Raw genomic sequence first — 21,504 nt, forward strand, 5'->3', positions numbered from 1 at the left:
ATGAGCCATTCTACTAAAATAATCATGGATGTTAAAAATGATCACTTTTTATTTATTTATTAAGATTTCTTCTGAGAAGATTTTGTTTGAATCTTAGTCATTCTCATTTCTGCATCCATATTACCAAATGTCAATGTCATAAAAAAAAAGTAAATTACTTGCAAGACTTGGCAGATGGGAGATAGCCTCCTATTTTTATAGTGATGTCCTAGACTTCACAAAACTGAAGAATTTCATATCTTGAAAAGCAGACTACCAAGTTTTGTTTATGTTTGTTATGAGAAAGGCATAAATAAGGCATAAATGCAGATTTCTTTCACAGATGAAGAAGATCCTTCCACTCCACACCCCCCAGCTTGTCAAAACTTTTTTTTTTCAAAGATTTAAAACTGTAGTGTTATCTCAGAGTGTTATGTAAAGTGACAGAATGTTCTGGGACTTCAATACCAGTTTCTGACACTGGGTGGATCTCTGAAGTCAGGAGAACAAGAAAATAAATCTTTAATTGACAGTGTTTTGGCATGAGAAGATTGGGCTCCACCCTGTTTGTTAACGTCTTGATTTCTCCATTTTAAATCTGCTTCAGGACAGAATGATTTCCTGTGGCATCACTTTACTGTTGTTGACTGAAAGAATGGGAATAAATTATCACGGCAAAGCAGCAGAATAGGCAGTGCAATAGTCTTTCTGATGAGAAACTTCAGTTGCTGAAAACATTGGGAATCTGCAATTCTTTGTCATAGGACTTAAACTCATCTTACTTTTGAAATACTTTTTCTGCACCAGTTCTGCAGAATCTGGACTGAAGAGAAAAAGGTAAGGGGTATTTCTGCTTCATTCTTGAACACATGTTGTTATAAGCCACCTCTTTTCAGTAAAACTTTCCTTCCTTATTCTGTAGTTTTAGTTTTCCAGGATATTTTCACATTTCATACTTAATTATCCAGTTTCTAAACTGAAAAAGTCTTCAGTTCTGTAGCAGCATTTGAAGTTGGATGTGTGGGTATTTGCCCTGGGAGAGCCAGGACCAAAACTCTTTACTGCCAAAGTCAAAATACTGTATTTGCATAACTTAACTTTTTGATTTAATAAGTATTCAATGATACAAAACTCGTTCTTTATTAAAAAATAGATTTCCCAAAATCTAGTTTGTTTATCACAGAGTACTTGCTGCTTTTGTGTATCTGCAAAATACAGCTAAATCTGTAGTGCACTTGGCAAGTGTGTTATCCTCTAATATTTATCTCTCAGAGGAAATAATATTTATCTGGTTTAACAAAAAACTAAATATTTGGCCAGGTAAGGCACAATATATAACTTTTTAGATACAATCCTGCAAACACAAATCTACAATCTACAGTAAATTTAAGAATTATGAGTTTTAATTTATATTATAAACTTCATCATAATTGCTGTAGTGTATGTAAGAAAAATAATTCTCTCCAAAAACGTAAGACACCACTGCTGTTCATAGTAGTTTTTAATAGGCTACTACTAAAGTGTAGGATCTTCTGTGGCACATGACCAAATCAATACAAGATTTCTACATTGTATTAAATGTGGAAGGTCCCATTGTGCTGTGGATTTGAATTTGTGTTCAACCCATAGCTGGATATTTCCCTTATGAACTTTCCTTATAACTTCTTTGGTAGTTATATGGGTAACAATTGAAGAATCATTTTATAATTTATCTAATTACCGGATCCAGAGACTCTGATAAGGGATCAAGGCAACTTTTACAAAAGTTTAATAAAATGTTTAATAAAATGTTTCACTGTGTATAAAAGAAAAAAAAGCAGATAATCTGGTTTTATGTTGTTACATTTTTCATGTGATCTAGAACAATGCGTTGACCAATATTACTTCCCTTCCTTAAACTTTGCCCATTTATGAAGTTTTTTTAACTTCCTATGATAAACTGCTATAGAAACATAAAGCATTTGTTGCTAATTCAGAGAGATAAAATATCCTCAGTATTTAAGCTTTGTCTTCCTAAGCCCACGCTTGTGCTTCTCATCTGTATATAACACCCAGCCATAATGTAACCATTATGTATGCCAAAGGCATAATAGTGGCTTTATTCAGTTCTTATATTAATGTTGATACTTCACTTTCAACTATTCCATGCTTTTAGTAACATAAAAAAATTAAATAAAGTTGAAGGTGGTTTAAGAGGCATTTTACATGCTTTAGTAGATTATATATAATGGATTATAAATGTAAACTAAGAAATATAACTACAAAAAAGAGATGTGACAACTTTTTTCTATACTTCCCTAGTCAGAACTGAATTAAGTACATATGCAGTAACCTCTACTGTGCCTCCAGTCTTAATCAACTGAAACAGACATAAATGAGGACTACATTCAATAGTGGACGAAGTGAAGAGATGGTTATTGTATTTCTCCAATCAGAACTACCAGGAGCCCATCAGTATTCATCATATGGTTTCATATATCCATTGATGGTGTTGATATCATCTCCCTGGAGTTTTGGGGTCAATGTTCACATTGTATCACCACATCTCCCCTGACTTGCATGGCATTGCAGCATCCCACAGCCACAAAGGGTTCACACCAGAATGCATGAAGTCAGTTCTGTTACAAAAGCATCCCACTCTCTTCACATGGAAAAGGCAGAGAACTGGAATCACTATAGAGTAGAGCAACTGAAAACAATGTTGGCAAAAGGCAGTGGGGAAGATACAAAGTCATATCCTGACTGGAAAGAGATAAAACACTATCACCCAATGGTTACACTGACAGAGTTTAACCTTCAAATAGCCATTGTGTAGTTTAGTGCCCTTTTATTTCCGATGCAGATAAAGACATCATGAGCAACTGCTTGAAAAGTCTCAGTCAAAAACTATTTACATAGAGACAGCATTTTGGTACTTGAGCCATTGTTCAAAGAAAGCATAATTTACCATGCCATTAAGGAGATTATTTTTTTAAATGAGCCACATGTTTCCATTGCTCTTCATCTTCCAGTGACTCACAGTGTGGTCTACGTTTTGAACCTCTACAATGAAACATAAATTCAAAAATAGTTGGACTTGATAGCCTATTTGTGTGGTTTCTCTATTAGGAAGAAATGTTTAGGAATGCTGCAATTTTTTTTTTCCTTTTGCTAAGTGCTGTTGGGCTAATAACAAAACATGTCAGTTGTAACTGTTTTGGGGGGGTTGTTTGTTTGTTTTTTGTTCATTAGGGTTTTATTTGTTTCAGTCTTCTTTTGTGGGAAAGCTTCAAAAGTCAGTACAGAATGCAAACACAGCTCTTGTAATACAGACATCCCCTAGAAAATCCATCAGTCTGCTGGTTGGAATAGTCAGTTAAAAATAGTAAATCAAATTTCCATCCCTGTTCTGCTTAATTCTGGCAAGCCAAGCCTAGTAAGCACTGGTGTTCTACATGCCCAGTGATTTCCAAGTCATTGATAAAACTGTCATGTCTGCAGTCAGATATCTGTTTTTGAGCTCATTACATTCAATCTTGATAACAAGAAGACACAAAAAAAATTTTAAAATGCTTGGCAAGCTTGTAAAAATTCAAGCCTGGTCACTAACAGCCTGGAGGTAATGTTTTTTAATTAAGATTTTATTCCATATCTAGATGTAGTTTTGGTTGACCCCTCATCTCCCAGTATCTCTTACAAATTATTTTAAGCACAGTGAAAGTTAGTCATCTTAAATCTTCAGCAGTATTTACCAGAATTGTCTGCTAAACAACCTAAAGGTAAATGTGACAGAGTTCTTGAGCCAAAGATCTGTCCTGGTTTAGGCTGAGATAATTTCTTCTTGGTAGCTGCTACATTGCTGTGGTTTGCATTCGTTATGAGAATAATGTTGATAACACCCTGGTGTTTTGGTTGTTGCTAAGTTGTATTTATCCAAGAACTTTCTTGGTCTCATACTCTGACAGGTGGTACACAACCAAAACAAAAAACAAACAAAAACACCCAACCAAGCAAAAAAAAAACAACCCACAAACAAACAAAACCAAACAAAAATTACAACAAAAAACCTCCCACCAAAACAAAAAACAAAACTCAAACAAACAAAAACCCCAATAAAAAAAAAAACAACAACAAACCAACAACAACAACAACAAGAAAACCCAAAACAACTGTGAGGGACCATAGCTTGGACAGCTTACCTGAACTGCAAAAGGGATATTCCACACTACAGACCATCCTGCCCTGTTGCATAAACACAGGGAGTTACCTGTTTACCCTAAGTGGGGCTAACCCCCACAACATCCCTCTGGGGATGGTGTCTGGCATTGGTCAGCAGACGGTGAGCAAATGCTGCTTTGTTCATCACTTATTTTTCCTTTCTATTGTCATAATTTACTTCTTCTTCATTACTTCTGTTTTTTTTTTTCCTTTATTTCAATTATGAAACTGTTTTTATCTCAACCTATAGGTTTTGCTTTTGATTCTCCTCCCCACTCCACCAGAGTAAGGAGGAAGTAAGTGAGCAACTAGTGGGGTTCTTAGTTACCAGCTGGGTTTAAACCCCAACAAAACCCTAAAATCTAACTACAACCAGTGTGGAAAAAATATATGTGCATAGTTCCATCACTACTTCTCAATCTGCCTAAACAAGTTAAATGGCTGATTTGAATCATTATGTATGTCAAGTTACACCTACTTGCTGTGGCAGATGTGGAGGACGTGAGTTTTCACAGGAAAAGAATGTATGTAACTTAATAATTCTGAATCATTAAAAAATTATCTCAATCTAAAAGCCAGACAATCCTGTTCCCTGCATAGCTATAATTCTGCATAGACTATGCTCTACATCATACAGCAGAGATGCAGTTCTGATGTCAGTCAGTGCTACTCTACCAAGCAGACCCTTGAAGAGACCAGTCTCCTCTCCTGAAGTCCAGGGCAGTGAGCTTGCTGTGCACCCTCCTCACTGCCCTAAGTATCTTGAAAGCCACCATTCCATGGTCACTCGCAGCCAAAGCTGCTCTTGAGCATCACAGCAGCAGCCCCTCCTTATTGGTCAGAAGAAGGCCCAGCAAAGAACTTCTCCTTGTTGGCTTCTGTGTCACTTGGAGAAGGAAGTTAACATCAACACAATTCAGGAACCTCCTGTATTGCTTATGGCCTGCTGTGTTGTCCTTCCAATAGATATTGTTCTGGTTGAAGTCCCTTGGGAAGGTGAGAGCTTGTGAATGTGAGGGCACTCACTGAAGGGATGCATCCTTCTGGTATGTCTGAGAGTCCATATCCTTCCATTCTAACACCAGCCACAGAAACCATCCAACCATGTCTCCATGGTTCCAGTAAGAGTGTGGCCCTGCAGGCATGTGCACATCTCTAACTCTAGTTGTTTATTCCCCATGCTCTGTGTGTTTGCACAGAGCCATTTAAGTTGGACCTCCCTACGAAGCCAACTCACTGGCTGGAGTGGCTGGAATTCCTTTGTGCTGCTCTTCAGGTGCTCTCCTGCCAACCTTTTGTTGCGTAAAATAGGAAGAAAAACTTTCCAAACAATATTAGAATGGATAACATAAAGAGAAGTCTTTTAATGAAAGCTTTCAGGTGCACAGATTATCCCTATATGCACACGCAGCATCGAATTTTCCCAATTTTTATAAGTTTAACAAATTAGGATATCTAGCTAGTACCATCCAATGGATGACTGGTTGCCCTGGTAACCCACCCTTGGACTTGCCCCACTGGAGGTATGGGTGGTGTCCAAGGGGTTCTTAGCCATGTATCTTGTTATGTCAAGATACATAAGGTGCTGGTGCAAAACAAGATGTCCTTGTTGGAAATTCTTTTCCTTGAAAATAAGAGCAAACAGCATTTCAAGAATGTGACATAACATTATGTATGAGAAAGGGTAACTACTGTTCTAAAGTGTAAGAAAGTGCTAGAAACTATACAGCTATATATTAAAATCTACAGAGCTGCAAATATATAAAGAAGCAAAAAATCTTTAGGCATCACTATGATCCTTCTCCAGGTTCTGGGCATCTCTTGTGGGAGCACTGGCATCAAACCAGTGGGACAGGGATGGAAGGAGGTTCTCCTTCCCTGGCAAGTTAAGTTTAAAGCCCCTTTACCATCTTGGCAAGTCTATGACTGAAGATGGTCATTCCTTGTGCATAGTCCTTTTAGATCTTTACCTGCCTTGCTTAATGTTACCTTTCCCCCTTACTGAATTGCCCACTGCCGAACTTATTTTTTTTATTAACTTATTTTTGCCCTCTAGTTTAATTCTGTAACTTCCTCCTCTGTAAAATGCAAATATACTAGAGATATCACAATCTTGAACACGTGCTACTTTCAGTATGTTGGTTCTTTTCTGAACTGAATTACTTGATGAAGTAGAAAAGCACAGCATAAACACATATTGGACACATATTCGTCATTTGGAATAAGTGATCAAACAAAGAACAATTAGGCTACTACAAATAAATTTAACTGGTGTCATTGTCCTTGGATAAATTAATTTAACACAAGTGAAAGCCTATCCACATATACTTAATAAATTTAATACTTAAAAGATTCATTCTAGATTCTGCTCTTTTTTGGTAAGCAATGTGGATATTTATTCTTCATTTGCTGCTCTACAGCCCACAACCCAAATCCTGGTATAAATAGTTTTGCTATAGTGTTAAGCACTGACATTTTTAACTGCCTCAAAAATGTTAGGAATTGTGTAGCAACTCCTTGGGTATGAAAATTACTGTTTGCAATTTGGTTGGTATTTTCACAGGCAACTACTAATTAGGAATGCTCTGCTTAAGGTGAATATTTATCTGCAGTATTAGTTTTTCCCTTCCTGCCATATAACTTTTCCCCTTCTGTTTTCTGTAACTATCTAAATACATTATCAGCATAAAATTTTACAGTCTTACAATGTTGTCTTTTCTAAGAGTGTGAATATTATTCAAGGCCCTTGTGAACAGTTATACTTAATACAATGTTAACAATGTTCACAGATTTTTAATTTCATTTATTGAACAGTAGTCTTCAATCAGTTTTTGGTTATAGAGAAAACAAGATTAACAGTGGAGAATAAAAGATGTTTAAATTCAATTTCAAGCTCTATTATTCATAATGCATTCTATCAAGCATAAATATGAATAATGTTTTAAGCAGTGAAGAGAAATGGAAAGTTTTATCTCAGAGATACAAAAAATAACTTCTAAATAACTTCTACTTCTAAAATCATCCTAAATTTTAGAAATGTTATGCTGTATTATGGCAAATCTACTAAATTCTTAGGAAAAGAAAGAGTGTAAAAGAGTTATTAGCATGCTGTGTACAGTAACATTTTATTATGTTCTTTCTGTTTTGCTGCTTTTAATCATCTCACATTCTTGCCTCTTATTAAATCATACTGGGGTTTTTTTTCCTAGACTCTTCACTGGCCGTGCTTTGCATCCTATACATTTACATAAAAGGTAAACTCTTCTTCTAAATATTGGGTGGCTTATAATTCCAATTTTTTTTAATTTAAACTTCTCATATTTTTCTCATTCCACATTTGGATGGGAGTTTGGATGGGAAGATGTGAGGAAAAGCTTTCAGGTCTATTTGTTGTAAGCAACTGTTATTGCTGTTTTTTTAATTCTCAGGTTTATCACTACTATTAGGTGTGAATAAGAAATGGGGAGAGGGTTATAAGTAAAAACTGATTATTAAATGAATGTATTTCATGTATTAAATATACCTAATGCTTTTATGACTGATTTAGGATGACTTTTTTAATACATTTTTTCTGTATTCACAATATTGTAAGCATCTAGATGGCAATTTAAGTTTTTTAAAACCCAGCTTTTACTAATTAAAAGTGGTGTTGGTGGTGTTATTATTATTATTATCATCATTATTACAGGACCTAGTGAAAAAAGAGTAACATCTAGAAAAGAGGAGTTTAAACACAATATATGGGCCAATTACAGGACTGTTGTAGACATTACTTGCAAAATTGTAGCTACTTCTTTCAGCTTTCATGTAGAAAGAAGTCTAATTTTGTGTGCCTTTCTTTCTTGTTTTCTATTTTTTCTATTTAATGTGTATAATGCTGGAAAATGTACGTTTAATGCTGGAAAATTTGTTGGCAATCAGAAACAGTGGAAGAGGGATGTATGAAGGCACATTTAACAAAAGACTCAGAGTTTAAAAAGGAGCCAAAGCCAATATTATTCATGCCCTGGTTGTCATACATTTCCTGACCAGAACTATCTTTCTCACACCAGGGGTGGAGAGCTGTGCTCCCTTTTGCTGTTCTTGCTTAGGTAAACTCCAGCAGCAGCAGCACCTTTGGCTTTAAGCCAAGATGCAAGGCCTGTAGATAAACCAGTGCCATAGTCTAGTATGTCCCTAAGTCAGTGCCAAGTGCTCCTTCACATGGGTATGGGATCTGTGAAGGAAGCTGGAGTCCTTTAGAGCTCCACAAACCTGCCTCCTTTTCAGACCAGCTTGTGTCTTACCATTAGTCCCATGGTTTTACAGAACCACAGATAATAGCCAGGGCTCTAGGATTCCTGCAGGAACATTTGTTTCTCCACCAGAAATTCCTGTATCAGCCTGTTACAGTTTAGAAGACAAAAAATAAGCAATAAATTAAATAAAACAATTTATTACAGTTAAGGATGTATTTGAATGACTAAGTTTATGGGAGTTGGTTATATCAGAACAAGCAGCTGCTTGTTCAGCCACCAGTTTGAGTTGATCTTGTTCTGATTGAAAATCTCGGCTAGTTAAATTTTGGCAGAAGAGCCTAAGCAATGTCATGTCAGTGCTATTCTTGAAAGCAGCCCAGCTACTGAGTCTCTGATTCTTAGATCTCAAATTCAGACCTCAGATGGATGTTTAATGGAGGTAAGAAGGAAGACTAGATATACCAAAATCAGTACTCTAGATTAGTATTACTGTTTCAGGTATCTCTACTTGAGATAGATCTTGGGTGCTACTAGTATTTGTTACCAATAAATATAGCAGAAAATAAGATAAAGCCTTGTCTAAGATACTTGTTCCAAGTTTTGTGAGAAAATACATTGCAAACACCCAAGTATTAACTTTAGCCTCTGGAATAGGCCTATTTTCTTCAGCTAAAACCTGGTATCTGCAAATCTTTAAGGAGTAAGTTTCCCAGCTTAGACAGCATCTGAAGAAGAAGCTCTCAGTCATAATTGAGTATTTCTTTCACAGCAACACGAAAATATATCCAAATTTATGAGAGACAAGAATCATGTTCTTTTTTGAGCAAAAAAGAACACATGGACGGTGTTCACACCTTGATCAAAACCTACTCCAGATGCTGAATGAAAAATAAGAGAACATGCCTGAAAAGTAAATGGGTGCCACAAGCCAGAAATATTCCTAAATTTAGTAAGGAAATTATCATCTCTTAAATTAAGATTGCTCACTTGAATTTTCTAGCTTTAAAACTACTTCTGTTGTATATCAAAGATCTTTTACTGGCCTTTCTTGTATTACTCTGTCTCTCACTGAATACTTAAAATAAACATTCTGTTCTGCTGCTGCTACAAGTCCACGAGAGAAAAGCACTTGAGGTTATTGATGTTCATGAGGTCACTCATCTGTACCAACTTCAAGGCTTTTGGTCTACGTTCCATTGAACAAGTGCTGAAGACATAAATGCTTCTTCAGTATTATCTCCTGGGATGCCTAAAGTCTTATTTATTTCGTTTTTTCAAGTTTATTTTGAGGCTGCTGCCTCAAAACAGTGGGTTTTTGAAAAGTTGTGAAGTTTCACCTCTTTCTGTGCTTTGCTGACAAAAGTGTCTTATGTGTGGAAGTGGGAGCTGCGCAGTCAGTCCCGTAGCTAATGTCAGCTTATTTACAACTCGAGTTTTTCGGGAGTCATTCTGACATGCCCCGAGAAAAGCCACCAGGCAGGTTTGGCATGTTTTCATCCCAAGTCAGCTTTAGGAAATATTTCAAGTCTCTTTCTTCTGCTGTTAATGAACTTCTAAGCGTTCCAACAAGTTTCAAACCTCATCCAGGTACTCACTGGTCTCGCTAATTATCCACAGACTTCATGCCTTTCACAGGCGTGTCGTTCTTGGTTTTGTTTCGCAAACTGGATCTCCATCGGCACCCTCTGCCGGAGGGACGCCACTCCACGAGGGCCCGGCCCGGGCCACTGAGCGGAGCCCGGGCCCGGCCGCAGCCGCAGCGCCCCCTGGCCGCGGCGCAGGCTCAGGCGCAGGCGCGGGCGGGCGCGCGCGGCTGCCGGCGGAGCATGCGCGGCGGGGCGGGGCGCGATGGTGGCGGCGCCCGTGGCCGCAGGGAGCAGGTCGGTGACGGGGCCGGGCGGTGCGAGCGCGTGCCGCCGCCCAGCGCCGCGCCGCGCAGCCCAGGGAGGGCCGGCCGGGCTGGCCGCTGCAGCCTCTTCATGAGCGCCTCCGTCCCTCCCGGCAGCACCCCGGGGGCGGTGCGGGCCGGGCCCGGCCGCGGCTCCGGCCGGGCGGGGGGAGAAAGAGAAAGAGAAAGGGAAGGAGGTGGTGGCGGTATTGGTGATGCGCTGCGCCTTGTGTTTTCCCATCAGGTGCTGTCCTTCTTGCTTCCCATGTCCTATTACGAGGAGGATTTCTTCAGAGAATACCTCAAGATGATGGCGAATATGGTCATCCTGAACTTGCTCATTTGTATTTCGCTAGCGTTCTGGATTGTGTCCATGACTGCAAGTACGTACTACGGTGAGTCCAAAGGCCGGGGAGAGGCTGACATGGCACGGCCACGGGCGAACCGTCCCCGCCGGCCACTCCAGGCAGGAGACAGAAAATGAGGAGTGTGCGCAGCCCCTTCTTCCGTCAGAGCTGATAACCTCACCTCTTACAGTAGGTGATAGTGGTTTAGAAGATGCTGACAGCCGCTTACTTGCAGCTCCGCCCAGGGATAACGAACAATTTCATTAAAATGTTCGTGTCTTTTGTGATTTCTTTCTCCGAAAGAACGCAAATAAAAAAATAGAAGTGAAAAGAAAGACCGAGCTGACGGAGGTCTTTCTATATCAGGGAAAATACGGACAGCACCGGAGGAATGTGCCAGCTTTCAAAATGTTTTAGGAATCAGCAACATCTGCAACGTGCAGAACAGGGCTTGCAGGAAGACTTCCGTAGTCAAGGAACAGAGAAACGGGAAATGGTATAAGAAGATAGGGATGTATGCATGGAATGGCTGACTTAGGTGTGTAGTCAGCTCAGCATTCTGCTCAGTCAGCTCAGGCTGGCTCTGAGTTAGTTGCAGTGACACAAGTGTCACCGTGTGTGTGGTTGCAGTGACACAAGCCCTCTCTGTAGTCTTTTCGCCTCTAGGACCATTCTTACAGCACTGTGCAAAAGCAGCTAATACTGGCTGCAGTATCAGTTTAAGCCTAGAAGAATTTAACTGCTTTTCCAAGACACGTAAAGACTTAGCATTCATACCCTGGCCGGTTTGATGCAGGAAAAGCTCCAATGTCATTGCAGGATTGTTGAAAGAGCCTAGGGATGCAGTATAAACATTTTCAACTGCCTAGTGTCACCCTGAAGAAGCTGTAATAGATATCCTACCAGTATAAGTTGACTTTTGTAGAGGTAGTTGCATGTCTCTTCTCAGTGTTTTTCAGTGCTTCAGGTTTTAAGATGGGGTATTAGTTCTGGTACAGCATTAAATCTGGATACTTCTACTTTGTCTTTTATTAGGATGGCAGACGTGTAGAAGGTATGCAGAAACAGGCTTCACAAGCAGCTTTTTTTGTATCGTTTGTAGCTACCCAAGTTGGATTTAAACATGCAACTTCATTTACGTGTCTGCTCTCTGAAGGCAGAGCTTTTCTGACAATTAGGATATTCTAGTCCCTGTTCTCTTATGTGAGTAGGAATTTGCAGTATAGCGTGGAGAGACCAGGTATGAATCAGGATAGGGCCTGATAGAAAGGAGAAGACTGCGGACAAATTCTCCTTTCTGTAGGGAATGGTTATGGAGCAACAAGGACATAAAACTTCTGTTGTTCATTTGCCTGAGACTGTGGAAAGACCTTGGCTTTTCAAGGAGGTGAATGAAGCATACAGTAATTAATGGGCTTTGAATCCCATACAAGTGGTGAAATTCACAGTCCTTAATATAAATATAAAAATACTACAAACATGCTTTTATTAATGTACAGTTTATAACAATTCATAAACACCAGTGGGCCAGATGTTAGTGAAGCCAGAGTGTCAAAGAACACATTCATTGTTCTTTTTGTAGAACTTACCTTAGTCTTAACTGCTTACATTTAGTAGTAATTTAATGTAAATACTTTTCTCTCCTACAAGGAAATCCAAAAAGGTTCGTTTAAAAACGACCTTGAAGAGATGAAAATTATTTGTTAGCCAAGTGTTCCAGTACTTCTTATACTTAAGTTTGCACCAAGAGCTGTCTTGGTTTGTGATAAGCAATACCAGGCTACAGCACTGGAGGGCTCTTCATACACAGATGGTGCTTCTGAATTTCTGACTCAGCCCTGGCCTGCAAGACCCCCTTGCTCACCTACTATGGCTTTGGGGCTTTTCAGTACACAGAACAGAATTTTTTTCTTGTGAATCTTTGCAGTGAGTGTTTTACTGTGATTTCACATGTTTGCCCTGCTTTGCACGAGGGAGGCAATGTTTGTGCAAAGGTTGGGGTACTGATGACACAGAAGATCTTATTGAAAACCATCACGTGTATCTTTCCAGCAAGACAAGCCTCTGTGCCTGTGTGAAATCTTTATTTTACAACATTGAGACATATTTTAATGCAAGATTTGTGATGTCTTGTATTTGTATAGAAGATGTAATAAATAACTTCTCAAGATTTTAATTTTTTTATTATTTCAAAACCAACATTAACTATTGGCTTTAGGTTTTAGAAGTTTGTGGATTTTTCATACTAAAACTTTCACTTCAAATCTTGCTGAGATAGTCATCAGCTCAAAGTATATTTTAAAGAGCCTTACATCAAAGTCAGAAGAACTGAAAGGGCTGATGTTTCATAAGGTGGTCACACTACTTTCACCTAGCAGTCTGTATTGCTTGGCTTTTTTTGCTAGTGGAATTTTGTCACAGTGAATTCGAATGTTAGTTTTTCAAGTTCATACGTCCCTTTTAGAATGGAAAATATCACCATATTTATTTCTTGTCGCATCTTGCTATTTTTTGGTAATTAATTTTAGTTCATGAAATATGTTTTCTTTTGACAGTTGAATGGGAAAATTGAGTAGATAATTGCAGATATATTGTCCTTCTCTCCATATGAATATCTTTCTTCTGAAAGATAAAAAGTTTTAATCTCTTTTAAGATCAGAATTTAAGTATATACCAGGAAATACTGACTTAGACATGAAGGCATAAAAAAGGCTTTATGAGGATTATCTGTAACCCTGTTATTTGATTTATCAGGTACTTTACGACCCATTTCTCCATGGCGCTGGCTTTTTTCAGTCTTGGTTCCACTAATTATTGCTACACAGGGTTTTAAGAAGAAGAGTCTTGATCACAGTGGTGCATTGGGAGGTATGTTTTTTCTGAGACTTAAGCTAAACATTTAGTAAACTAAAGGTACTTTTTGTTGTTTGCAGTTTAAGACTTTACCTAGTTCTGTTATAATAAAGTATAAATGTAAGCATACATACTCCAAATTCATACTTTTTTTTTTCTTATGCCTGTTTAAACAGTAAAGTTAATCCTGTGCTACTGTTTGTAATTGATTTGATTAATGTTATTATATTTATATAAACCTAGAAGATTCTTTTAAACTTTAGTACAGTATGCAGTTAAATCACATGGTTTGGTTTAACATATAGAAGGATTTACAGAGAAACAAAGTGGTAGAAGTAGTGGTAAAGAAAGACCCTAAACTGATCGTGTCAGCAGTCTTCCTTGATGGGAAATCAGTTCTCCTTTCTGTATGGTTCTCCTTTCTGTAATTGAAGCAGTTCTACATATTTTTGTCATGGCAAAAGTAAGAAAATTAAATCTGTACTTCACTAAGAGCAAATGACTGTTTCTGAAGTTTTTCTAGACCACATGATAAAAAGCTCAGCATAGTGTACAATAGTGTTTATTGAAATCTAATGCAAGGTTTCTGGGTGAGGTGATTCACCCTTGTCTTGTGACATTGTCTGAATTGATGTTCAGTGGAGTAAAACAGGGCTTCAAATCCTTCCTTCCCATGTCACCAATTTTGCAAATCTTCTGTCTTTGAGAGTTAAGGGAAGCATTTTCTACACTGACAAAAATATTTTTGACTTTTATGTTCTGACCTCTTAACAGCTCTGCTAGCCAATTTATACTGGCATTTGCTTTTAAATGCAACCATTTTTCTTTCAGTCCTTTAGAATTGTAATCTCATGGTGAGGAGTGAAATTAAGCTTCCCCTGTGAAAGGGGACAGAAAAATGAATCACATCAAGGAGATCAAATACTTTAAAAATTACAGAAATACAGAGGTGGAATAAAAACCAGGAACTAAAAAAAAAAAAAAAAAGAAGTAGCATCTGCTGAGATATGGAGGAGGGTTTTACGGGTTATCTTCTAGACCTTGGATGTGGGATTTGATACCCAAACTGATGATAAGCTTGCTGATAGAGGCACAGCCACAGCTATATATCTTGTCCTTATAAAAATAATAATATTTGTCAGGCAGAGTACTTGAATTTCAATTATATACTCTTTGGATTCTGAAGTTTTATTGCTTCTCATTTATTTTTGCACAGTATTACTGATTTGTGACAAAAGGTCTTAAAAATCACATGCTTCAGCAGTTACAATAAAATTAGCAATTTGGCAATAGAAACTCTTATTGCTTGATTGTATTAGGTTTATCAGGAAGATATTCTTCATATTCAGAAAATTTGAAATGCTTAATTGCTTTGCAAAGCAACCATTGTTACATGAAGGAACTTTATATACTTCTCTTTTCTTCATAGGACTGGTGGTTGGATTTATCCTTACAGTCGCAAATTACAGTTTCTTCTCTTCTTTGTTTGTATTTTTTGTTACTTCTTCAAAACTGACTAAGTGGAGAAAAGATATAAAGAAGCAAATAGATTCAGAATACAAAGAAGGTAAGCCAAAGTACTTTAATTCTTTCAGATCCCTTGTGGAGAATAAATACTACATGTTCTTTTTCCCTTCAAAGGGTTAGATGAGATGTAACATCTGGAACAGGGAACGCTGTTGAGACTCCCCTTGACCCTATCCCTGTGAATATTAGCAAACCACTTTGCTTTTGCTTCTGTTCTGTTTAATAAATTGCCATATCGTTTCTGTTTTGAATGTGTGTCTTTTTAAATTTAATTATATATGTGTTATTTTGCTTTTGTCTCATGCTGTTGTCTGAAATTACTAAAATTCAATTTTTATACTTCAGGTGGACAGAGGAATTGGGTTCAGGTATTCTGTAATGGTGGTGTTCCTACTGAGCTGGCTCTCTTATATATGATAGAAAATGGACCCGGTGAAATTCCTATTGACTTTTCAAAGGAATACACAGCATCATGGATGTGCTTATCCCTTTTGGGAGCTTTGGCATGCTCTGCTGGTGATACATGGGCTTCAGAGATTGGTAGTGTTATGAGTAAAAGCAAACCAAGATTGATAACAACCTGGGAGCAGGTTCCAGTAGGTAAGGTGTTACCTCTTCTACATGTTCTTAGTATTTTGTTAATTTGTTTTGAATTATGCATCCAACTTGAAAAGTTCCAAGAAAGACATAGAAAAGCCAATATCAGAAATCTGGGGTTAGAAAAGGTTAGCAGGAATGCATTCTCTGAAATGGAATATAGTCCATTGTGTTTCTTCTCTGTCTTGCTGATGAGATGCATGAGCACAGCAACCACGGAGCTAAAATCGTTCTGAATGCTGTCACGTCTAATATCTGGCAATAGTAAAAGAGTTTATGTTGCTAATATGAAGAATACAAGTTATCGACTGATGTTTTTCAGGCATTATTTTAATCCAAAGAATACATATATATTCCACAGAGACACTACAGAAAATTCTCTTCTTAACCAAATCACTCATTTCCTTTAATATCCTACCAAGGGTGAATAAAGTGAACTTTCTGTCTGTCAAACGTTGTCTCCATGGTGGATGTCATTGCAGCTTTAAAGCAGTATGCCTTTGAGTCTTGCTGGCCAATTGATCAGAGGTCCAGATCTTGTTGGATAGGAGTTAAATACATAGGAATTTTTTTCTTTATATGTATTCTTCAGATTTTTCTTCAATGAGCTATCAAACATCTCTGTCTATGGATTTGGTTCTTTTATTTTTAGATGTGTAGGTGAAACATGTCTTAGTATACTACTTCTGAAAGAGGGCATTGCTTTAATGTGCACATTTCAAAGTCTGGGGGTTTTTTTATTTTTAGCCCACCACCACCTACAGCAGACAGATACCAAGTGACATTGAGAGGTGTGCTGTCTAGTTTTATTTAATGTAATGCTGGTGAATATTTCTAGAGAACTTGCCCAAGAGACAGGAAAGGAGTAGTAACAGGCAGTAATGGTACAGGTTAAGCAGCTCAACAGCTTAATGGGAATTGTAAAAAGCTGCAGTAGTGGAGCCTTGTGGATGTAAGGGGAGAAGATGACTATGGACAGTTTTGATTTCATGTAAAACATTTCAGTTAATACAAGTCTTTTTAAAAAGTTTGTAAATCAGCTACATTTTATTTGGTGTAGGTACTAATGGAGCAGTTACTTTAGTGGGCCTGATCTCAAGTTTGCTTGGAGGCATGACAGTAGGTATAGCCTACTTTATAACTCAACTCATTTTTGTGACTGATCTGGAAATATCTGCTCCACAATGGCCCATTATTGTGTTTGGTGCAGCAGCTGGCCTACTGGGATCAATTGTTGATTCTTATTTGGGAGCTACGATGCAATACAGTGGTAAGAGTTTTCTTTTTTTTTTTCCCCTTTCTCCCAGTGTACCTAAAATTGGACTTAAACGTCAAAAAGGGCTGAGTATATGATTTTTAATTGAAAGGATATAGAAAAAGCATCATAAAGGACAAGGGAGCAAAAGTAATGGACATAGTAATGAAAAGAAGCAAGGGTGATTGGTCCTTTTCCTTATTGTAGCTTATTGTCTTGTTGATGACTGAAAGACACAGAGATATCGAACAAGTTACCTTGGAAAAAGCAATTGCTGCCCTCTCCTTTTTGATATGTCTAATTATAGTGACATTTTATAAGATAAAAAGTTAGCTTAATTTTATCCATTTACTTGGATGAAGTTGTCACTGCAGAAGTTCCATTCCTAACTCTGAAGTCTTAGCAATAGGCTCGAATTTAAGAATTAAATAAGAAAATGTCAACAATAGTTTACCTTCTGTTTTTTTTTCGCTGTTTCCTGTAGAACCTCTATAATACAGTGCACTGTTTCCTAAAAGTTACCACAAACTAGCTGTGACTTTAAATAAAAAGATAATATACATTATTCTAAAAAATTGTTGACTGCCTGGTCAATTATTTCATTATTTGATCATTGCCTGTGAATAAACACTACAGACAACCTTTAGGCTAAGCTGCAAACTTATCCTACATTTCAAAATTGTTTAGAAACTATATCTTACACTGTTGTGTTTACAGCTGCAAACTGCTGTTGATGCTCTGGATTTGGCTATACAGCATATTTTATGTTCCATTCCTTGTAATTCCATGAAAGTTCAAAATACAATGGAGTGTTTAACTATAGGATGAATTTTTAGGTATTTCTGTCTTAAACAAGAAACACATAAGCACTCAGACAATGTTTCAAACTCCTAATGAGGCAGATGCATTAAGAGAATGGAATAAACCTAGCTAATGCATGCCTGCATTTATCAGCATCTATTTATTTTTCATTTAATGTATTTTTTCCATGCTCAGCAACTTACCTTTTTAGCTGCAGCAGGGACAGTATGCAAGTTCCACTTTCTTTTACAAATTCATAAGCATTGGTGGAGTATGTATACTATGTTGTACATGTAGATAGTGTGGTATATATGTGATGTGAAACAGGCAAGACTGTGCTGCTCATTTGTGTCTCTCCTTCAGCCCTTTTTTATTCCCTTTTCAGTGTAGACTTAGAAGGAATAGTCTCTTCAGCATCTTGAAAAACAATAAATATGGCAGTGAGAATAAAGAATTGTGTTTCTTTTTTTGAAAACAGTATCCTGCTAATCCTTTCTCTGTCAGTGTTTTTCCTTTTGGTAATATTCCTAGATGTGGTATATCTAATATCTTGTGATACCCATTGTTTCTGAAAGAAAATCCACCCCTGCCTGCACAGTTATTAATTAAAACTTTGAAAAGCTGTGCAGAATAAGATTCAAATTTGCCCGTGTTATCAGTCTATACCTATTCTGTAAACAAAAAAGCTAAGGGAAGGACTGTTTCTTTACTTGCTTGTTCATGCTTGGATTGTACTCTTTATGTACAATTGAGGGATATATTTAGAAAAAATTATTTCCAGTTTTTCCTCAGAAAAAGTACTATCTAAAACATAGCAAGTGCTGAGAGTTAAACTATTAGGCTCTGAAGTTTGATTTTTCTGTAGCTCTTTTGCATTATTTAAATGTATGTTTCAAAGCAGTATTGTCAACTATATACCTGCCAAGGTTTGTAGTGGGGGCTTTTTAAAGTTTTGTCTGAGGTGCAGAATTTTTTTAATAAAGCTGCAGCTTTCTTTGAAATTTCCAGGTTGTGAATGTTGACAGATCGTCAAATCTAAGAAGAAAAAAACTTAATATAAAATATACTGATTTAGTTTGGAATCTTCCAACCTTAAATGCATGCATGTGCATGTACCCAGTTATACTTCACTACAGTGTGAGTTCAAATCTAGTGTTCTAGATTGGTGTGCTTTTATCAGCATACAGAATGGTGCAGCTGGACAAAACATAGGATAATGGTGTCTATACAGTAACAGCTAACGAAGCACAATATTAAACTATTGATAATACAGAGGCAGAGCAAGAAATTACCTAAGTACTACAGAAAAACCTTCAACTGCTAGTAGTATAAAATCGCTGTGTAAATAGAATTTATAAATTCAGCGTTTGTAATGTGCTTATTTTCTGTCAGATTAAGTAATAATGTTGTTTCCATAATTTTCCTTTTAAAACAAATGCATCTTCTTGCCAAAAAACATGTTGCTAATAAATTGTTTCTTTTCAAAACAGCATTCTTTGCTTTAGAATGACTCTTGGAACAGCTTTTTCCTCTTCTGATTTAGCTTGTTTCATTCCTTTCTTTACTGTGAAACTACATAAAGAGATTCGACAGAAGTGTAACTTCTCAAAAGAAGTAACTTTTAATGCAAAGTATTGCATTTATACCCCATTCTTAGAAGGTACCAAATTAAACTGACTGTAATTTAGTTAAGTCTGATGATGTCTTCTTACAGAGATTTAGCAGTGTTAGAGTAAAATAAATTTAGGAAGGTGTATATACTTGGTTACTAAGTTTCTCTTCATCTTGGTTGGCTTTGTAAAATGAAGTTTTTTATCTCCTTCCAGGTTTTGACCAGACAATTGGCATGGTTGTTAACCACGAAACAAAAGACTCCAAGCACATATCTGGAAAGCCTATATTAGACAACAATGCCGTAAATCTTTTTTCTTCTGTAATCATTGCTCTTGTGCTTCCAGGCACGGCATGGTTTTTCTGGCCAAGGGGTTGAAATGGTTTAAGGTTTTCTGCATGTGATTCATTTATGTTCAGTCTTGCTCAGAGACTCCAGAGTTCCTTAAGAACTCTCCTTAAGAAAAGGATGTGAAACATTCAGAGAGCCGAAGGACTTTCCATCTCAACTTGTTAAGGCTATAAACCTCATGTGGCAATCAGTATCTCTCAGGAAGGTGCTTTGTGAATAATGCTCTTGCTGCTCCTCAGGTGGATGTAGGTCATTGCCAAGTGAGGTGAAGCACTTAATTAATTTATTCTCCGTTTATGGAGCTGAAGTGTTGGTGTCTATTCTCTCCAGTTTCCAGCATCTGGAAGGGCAAGAAGCTGGAAATAGAAATCTAATCCACATCAATCAGTGCAATGGAGCCTTGTGCCTATTGTCCAAGCTAGACACAAAATACACTGCAGCTTTATATAGGCAATGGTAACATGGGTGAAGTGGGTGAATTCTGGTATTTCCCATTATCTGCAGTTTGTGAGGTCTATTGGAAGAATTTGAGCGGGGAGGAGAGAATTCAGCCTTGTCGCCTGTTCTCTATCCTGATACTATCACCACTTCCCTGAGAATAGGTTTGATAAAAATGATGATCCATACATTACATTGGGAGCAAAAATCTAAATTTAAAGTAGAAACTCACTAGCTGTTCCAGTAAGAATAATAATTTTTCTATGTTTTTTTGACATCTTTATTTCAAAACTAATGATATTTATGAAGATTTGGCAATACTGTGAATACTTATCAAATAATTCAAAATTAAAGATGACAGTTGTGAATTCACATTCATCTCTTTAGAAAGAGAATGCTTTTTTCTATAAGCATAGAATTGCTCCATAGTGTTTGGCATTCTAACCAAACTATACTTCTTGGTTATTTCTCAACAGTGGAAATGTTTCTCATTTTGAGATGATGGCCTCAGCCAAAGAAGCTACAGATGTTATCCTTGTAGCAAATGAGGGAAGTTACACTTACAAAACATTTAAAAATATAAATTTAATTTCTGATGCTCAGGCTCCTGTGTTAGGTAATTCTGTCTTCCGTCATTCATTTATAAAAGTTGTGGAAGTAATGCAGCCAGTACAGATTGTATTTAAACTTTAGAGAGACCCTCATAATAACCTCTCAGTGTTGATATTCAGAAGCGTGGGCCCATACTTTTAACTTATGAAAAGCTTTTTCTTTTCTTGTTAGAGATAGATGGATATTTTGCATTGAACATCTGTTTTTTTTACAAGTTTCTGGTGTATATTTCCTGTCTTAATTCAATTGATTTTTAAAATTTTGTCACCTTTTATGGGAATATTAAAAAACTTTAAAACCTTCCGTACTGAGTTTACTCTTTTGAAATCTAGTCTATATAAATCTGGAATTCATCACTGGAACTACTTCACTGTATTAGCCAATCATAAAGATGAGATTTCAAAGTAGTAAAAGCTTTCTGAAAAGAAAAAGTTTTGTAGCTTGTCTATGTCTGTTCCTGTGGAAGGGCACAAAATTATGGAAGTAATATATGCACTTAAACTGTATCAATAAGCACTTGGGAATTTTATGCACTGTTTGGATTTATGCTGCTTCTAAATAAACACTGTATTAGTTGTCTTCTAATATTTTATTAATACTGTTGTGGTTTCTAGAATTGAGCAAGATAAAATTTTTGTAAGGTGCTTTTTTTTTTTTTTTTTCCCAATTAAATGCCTTATTCTTACATTCTTTTGTTTCCTGAACTGTACTTTTAGCCACTGAAGTGAACATGGTCAGTTTTTTCACTATTTTCATTTGGAAACCAGCTTACCGTAGTGAGAAGACATCTAATTTCATATTCATACCAC

At 37.0% G+C, this 21,504-nt stretch overlaps 1 protein-coding gene and 1 long non-coding RNA gene across 6 annotated transcripts; one reads left to right on the forward strand and one right to left on the reverse strand.

Annotated features, from left to right (window-relative positions):
• Positions 1–557: 557 nt before the first annotated feature.
• TMEM19 (transmembrane protein 19) lies at positions 558–21,280 on the forward strand. Of its 5 annotated transcripts, XM_014879438.2 has the most exons (8): positions 558–816; positions 7,386–7,430; positions 10,547–10,697; positions 13,404–13,517; positions 14,932–15,069; positions 15,375–15,629; positions 16,687–16,896; positions 19,509–21,280. In XM_014879438.2, the coding sequence occupies exons 3-8, from the start codon at positions 10,568–10,570 to the stop codon at positions 19,670–19,672; spliced, it is 1,011 nt and encodes a 336-aa protein (XP_014734924.1). In that variant the 5' UTR covers positions 558–816; positions 7,386–7,430; positions 10,547–10,567; the 3' UTR covers positions 19,673–21,280. The 5 variants fall into 5 exon arrangements, with proteins under 5 accessions (XP_014734924.1, XP_014734933.1, XP_014734916.2 ...); XM_014879447.2 differs by lacking the exons at positions 558–816; positions 7,386–7,430 and adding an exon at positions 10,242–10,294; XM_014879430.2 differs by lacking the exons at positions 558–816; positions 7,386–7,430 and having other exon boundaries at positions 10,379–10,697.
• On the reverse strand, positions 5,511–10,144 carry LOC148223571 (uncharacterized). The gene is made up of 2 exons (XR_015803782.1): positions 8,463–10,144; positions 5,511–5,800 (listed from the first exon to the last, which is right to left on the reverse strand). It is a non-coding gene; the product is annotated as an uncharacterized LOC148223571 (long non-coding RNA).
• Positions 21,281–21,504: the final 224 nt, after the last annotated feature.

The sequence above is a fragment of the Sturnus vulgaris genome, chromosome 5, assembly GCF_052056855.1.
Source record: "Sturnus vulgaris isolate bStuVul1 chromosome 5, bStuVul1.hap1, whole genome shotgun sequence".
NCBI lineage: Eukaryota > Metazoa > Chordata > Aves > Passeriformes > Sturnidae > Sturnus > Sturnus vulgaris.

What these genes read in the sequence shown, in the direction of transcription:
- TMEM19 (XM_014879430.2), top strand. Translation starts at nt 10,394, where the DNA reads ATGAGCGCCTCCGTCCCTCCCGGCAGCACCCCGGGGGCGGTGCGGGCC. An exon ending in TCACAGTGGTGCATTGGGAG is followed by an intron (nt 13,518 to 14,931) that starts GTATGTTTTTTC and finishes TTTTCTTCATAG; the next exon opens with GACTGGTGGTTGGATTTATC. An exon ending in AGCTACGATGCAATACAGTG is followed by an intron (nt 16,897 to 19,508) that starts GTAAGAGTTTTC and finishes ATCTCCTTCCAG; the next exon opens with GTTTTGACCAGACAATTGGC.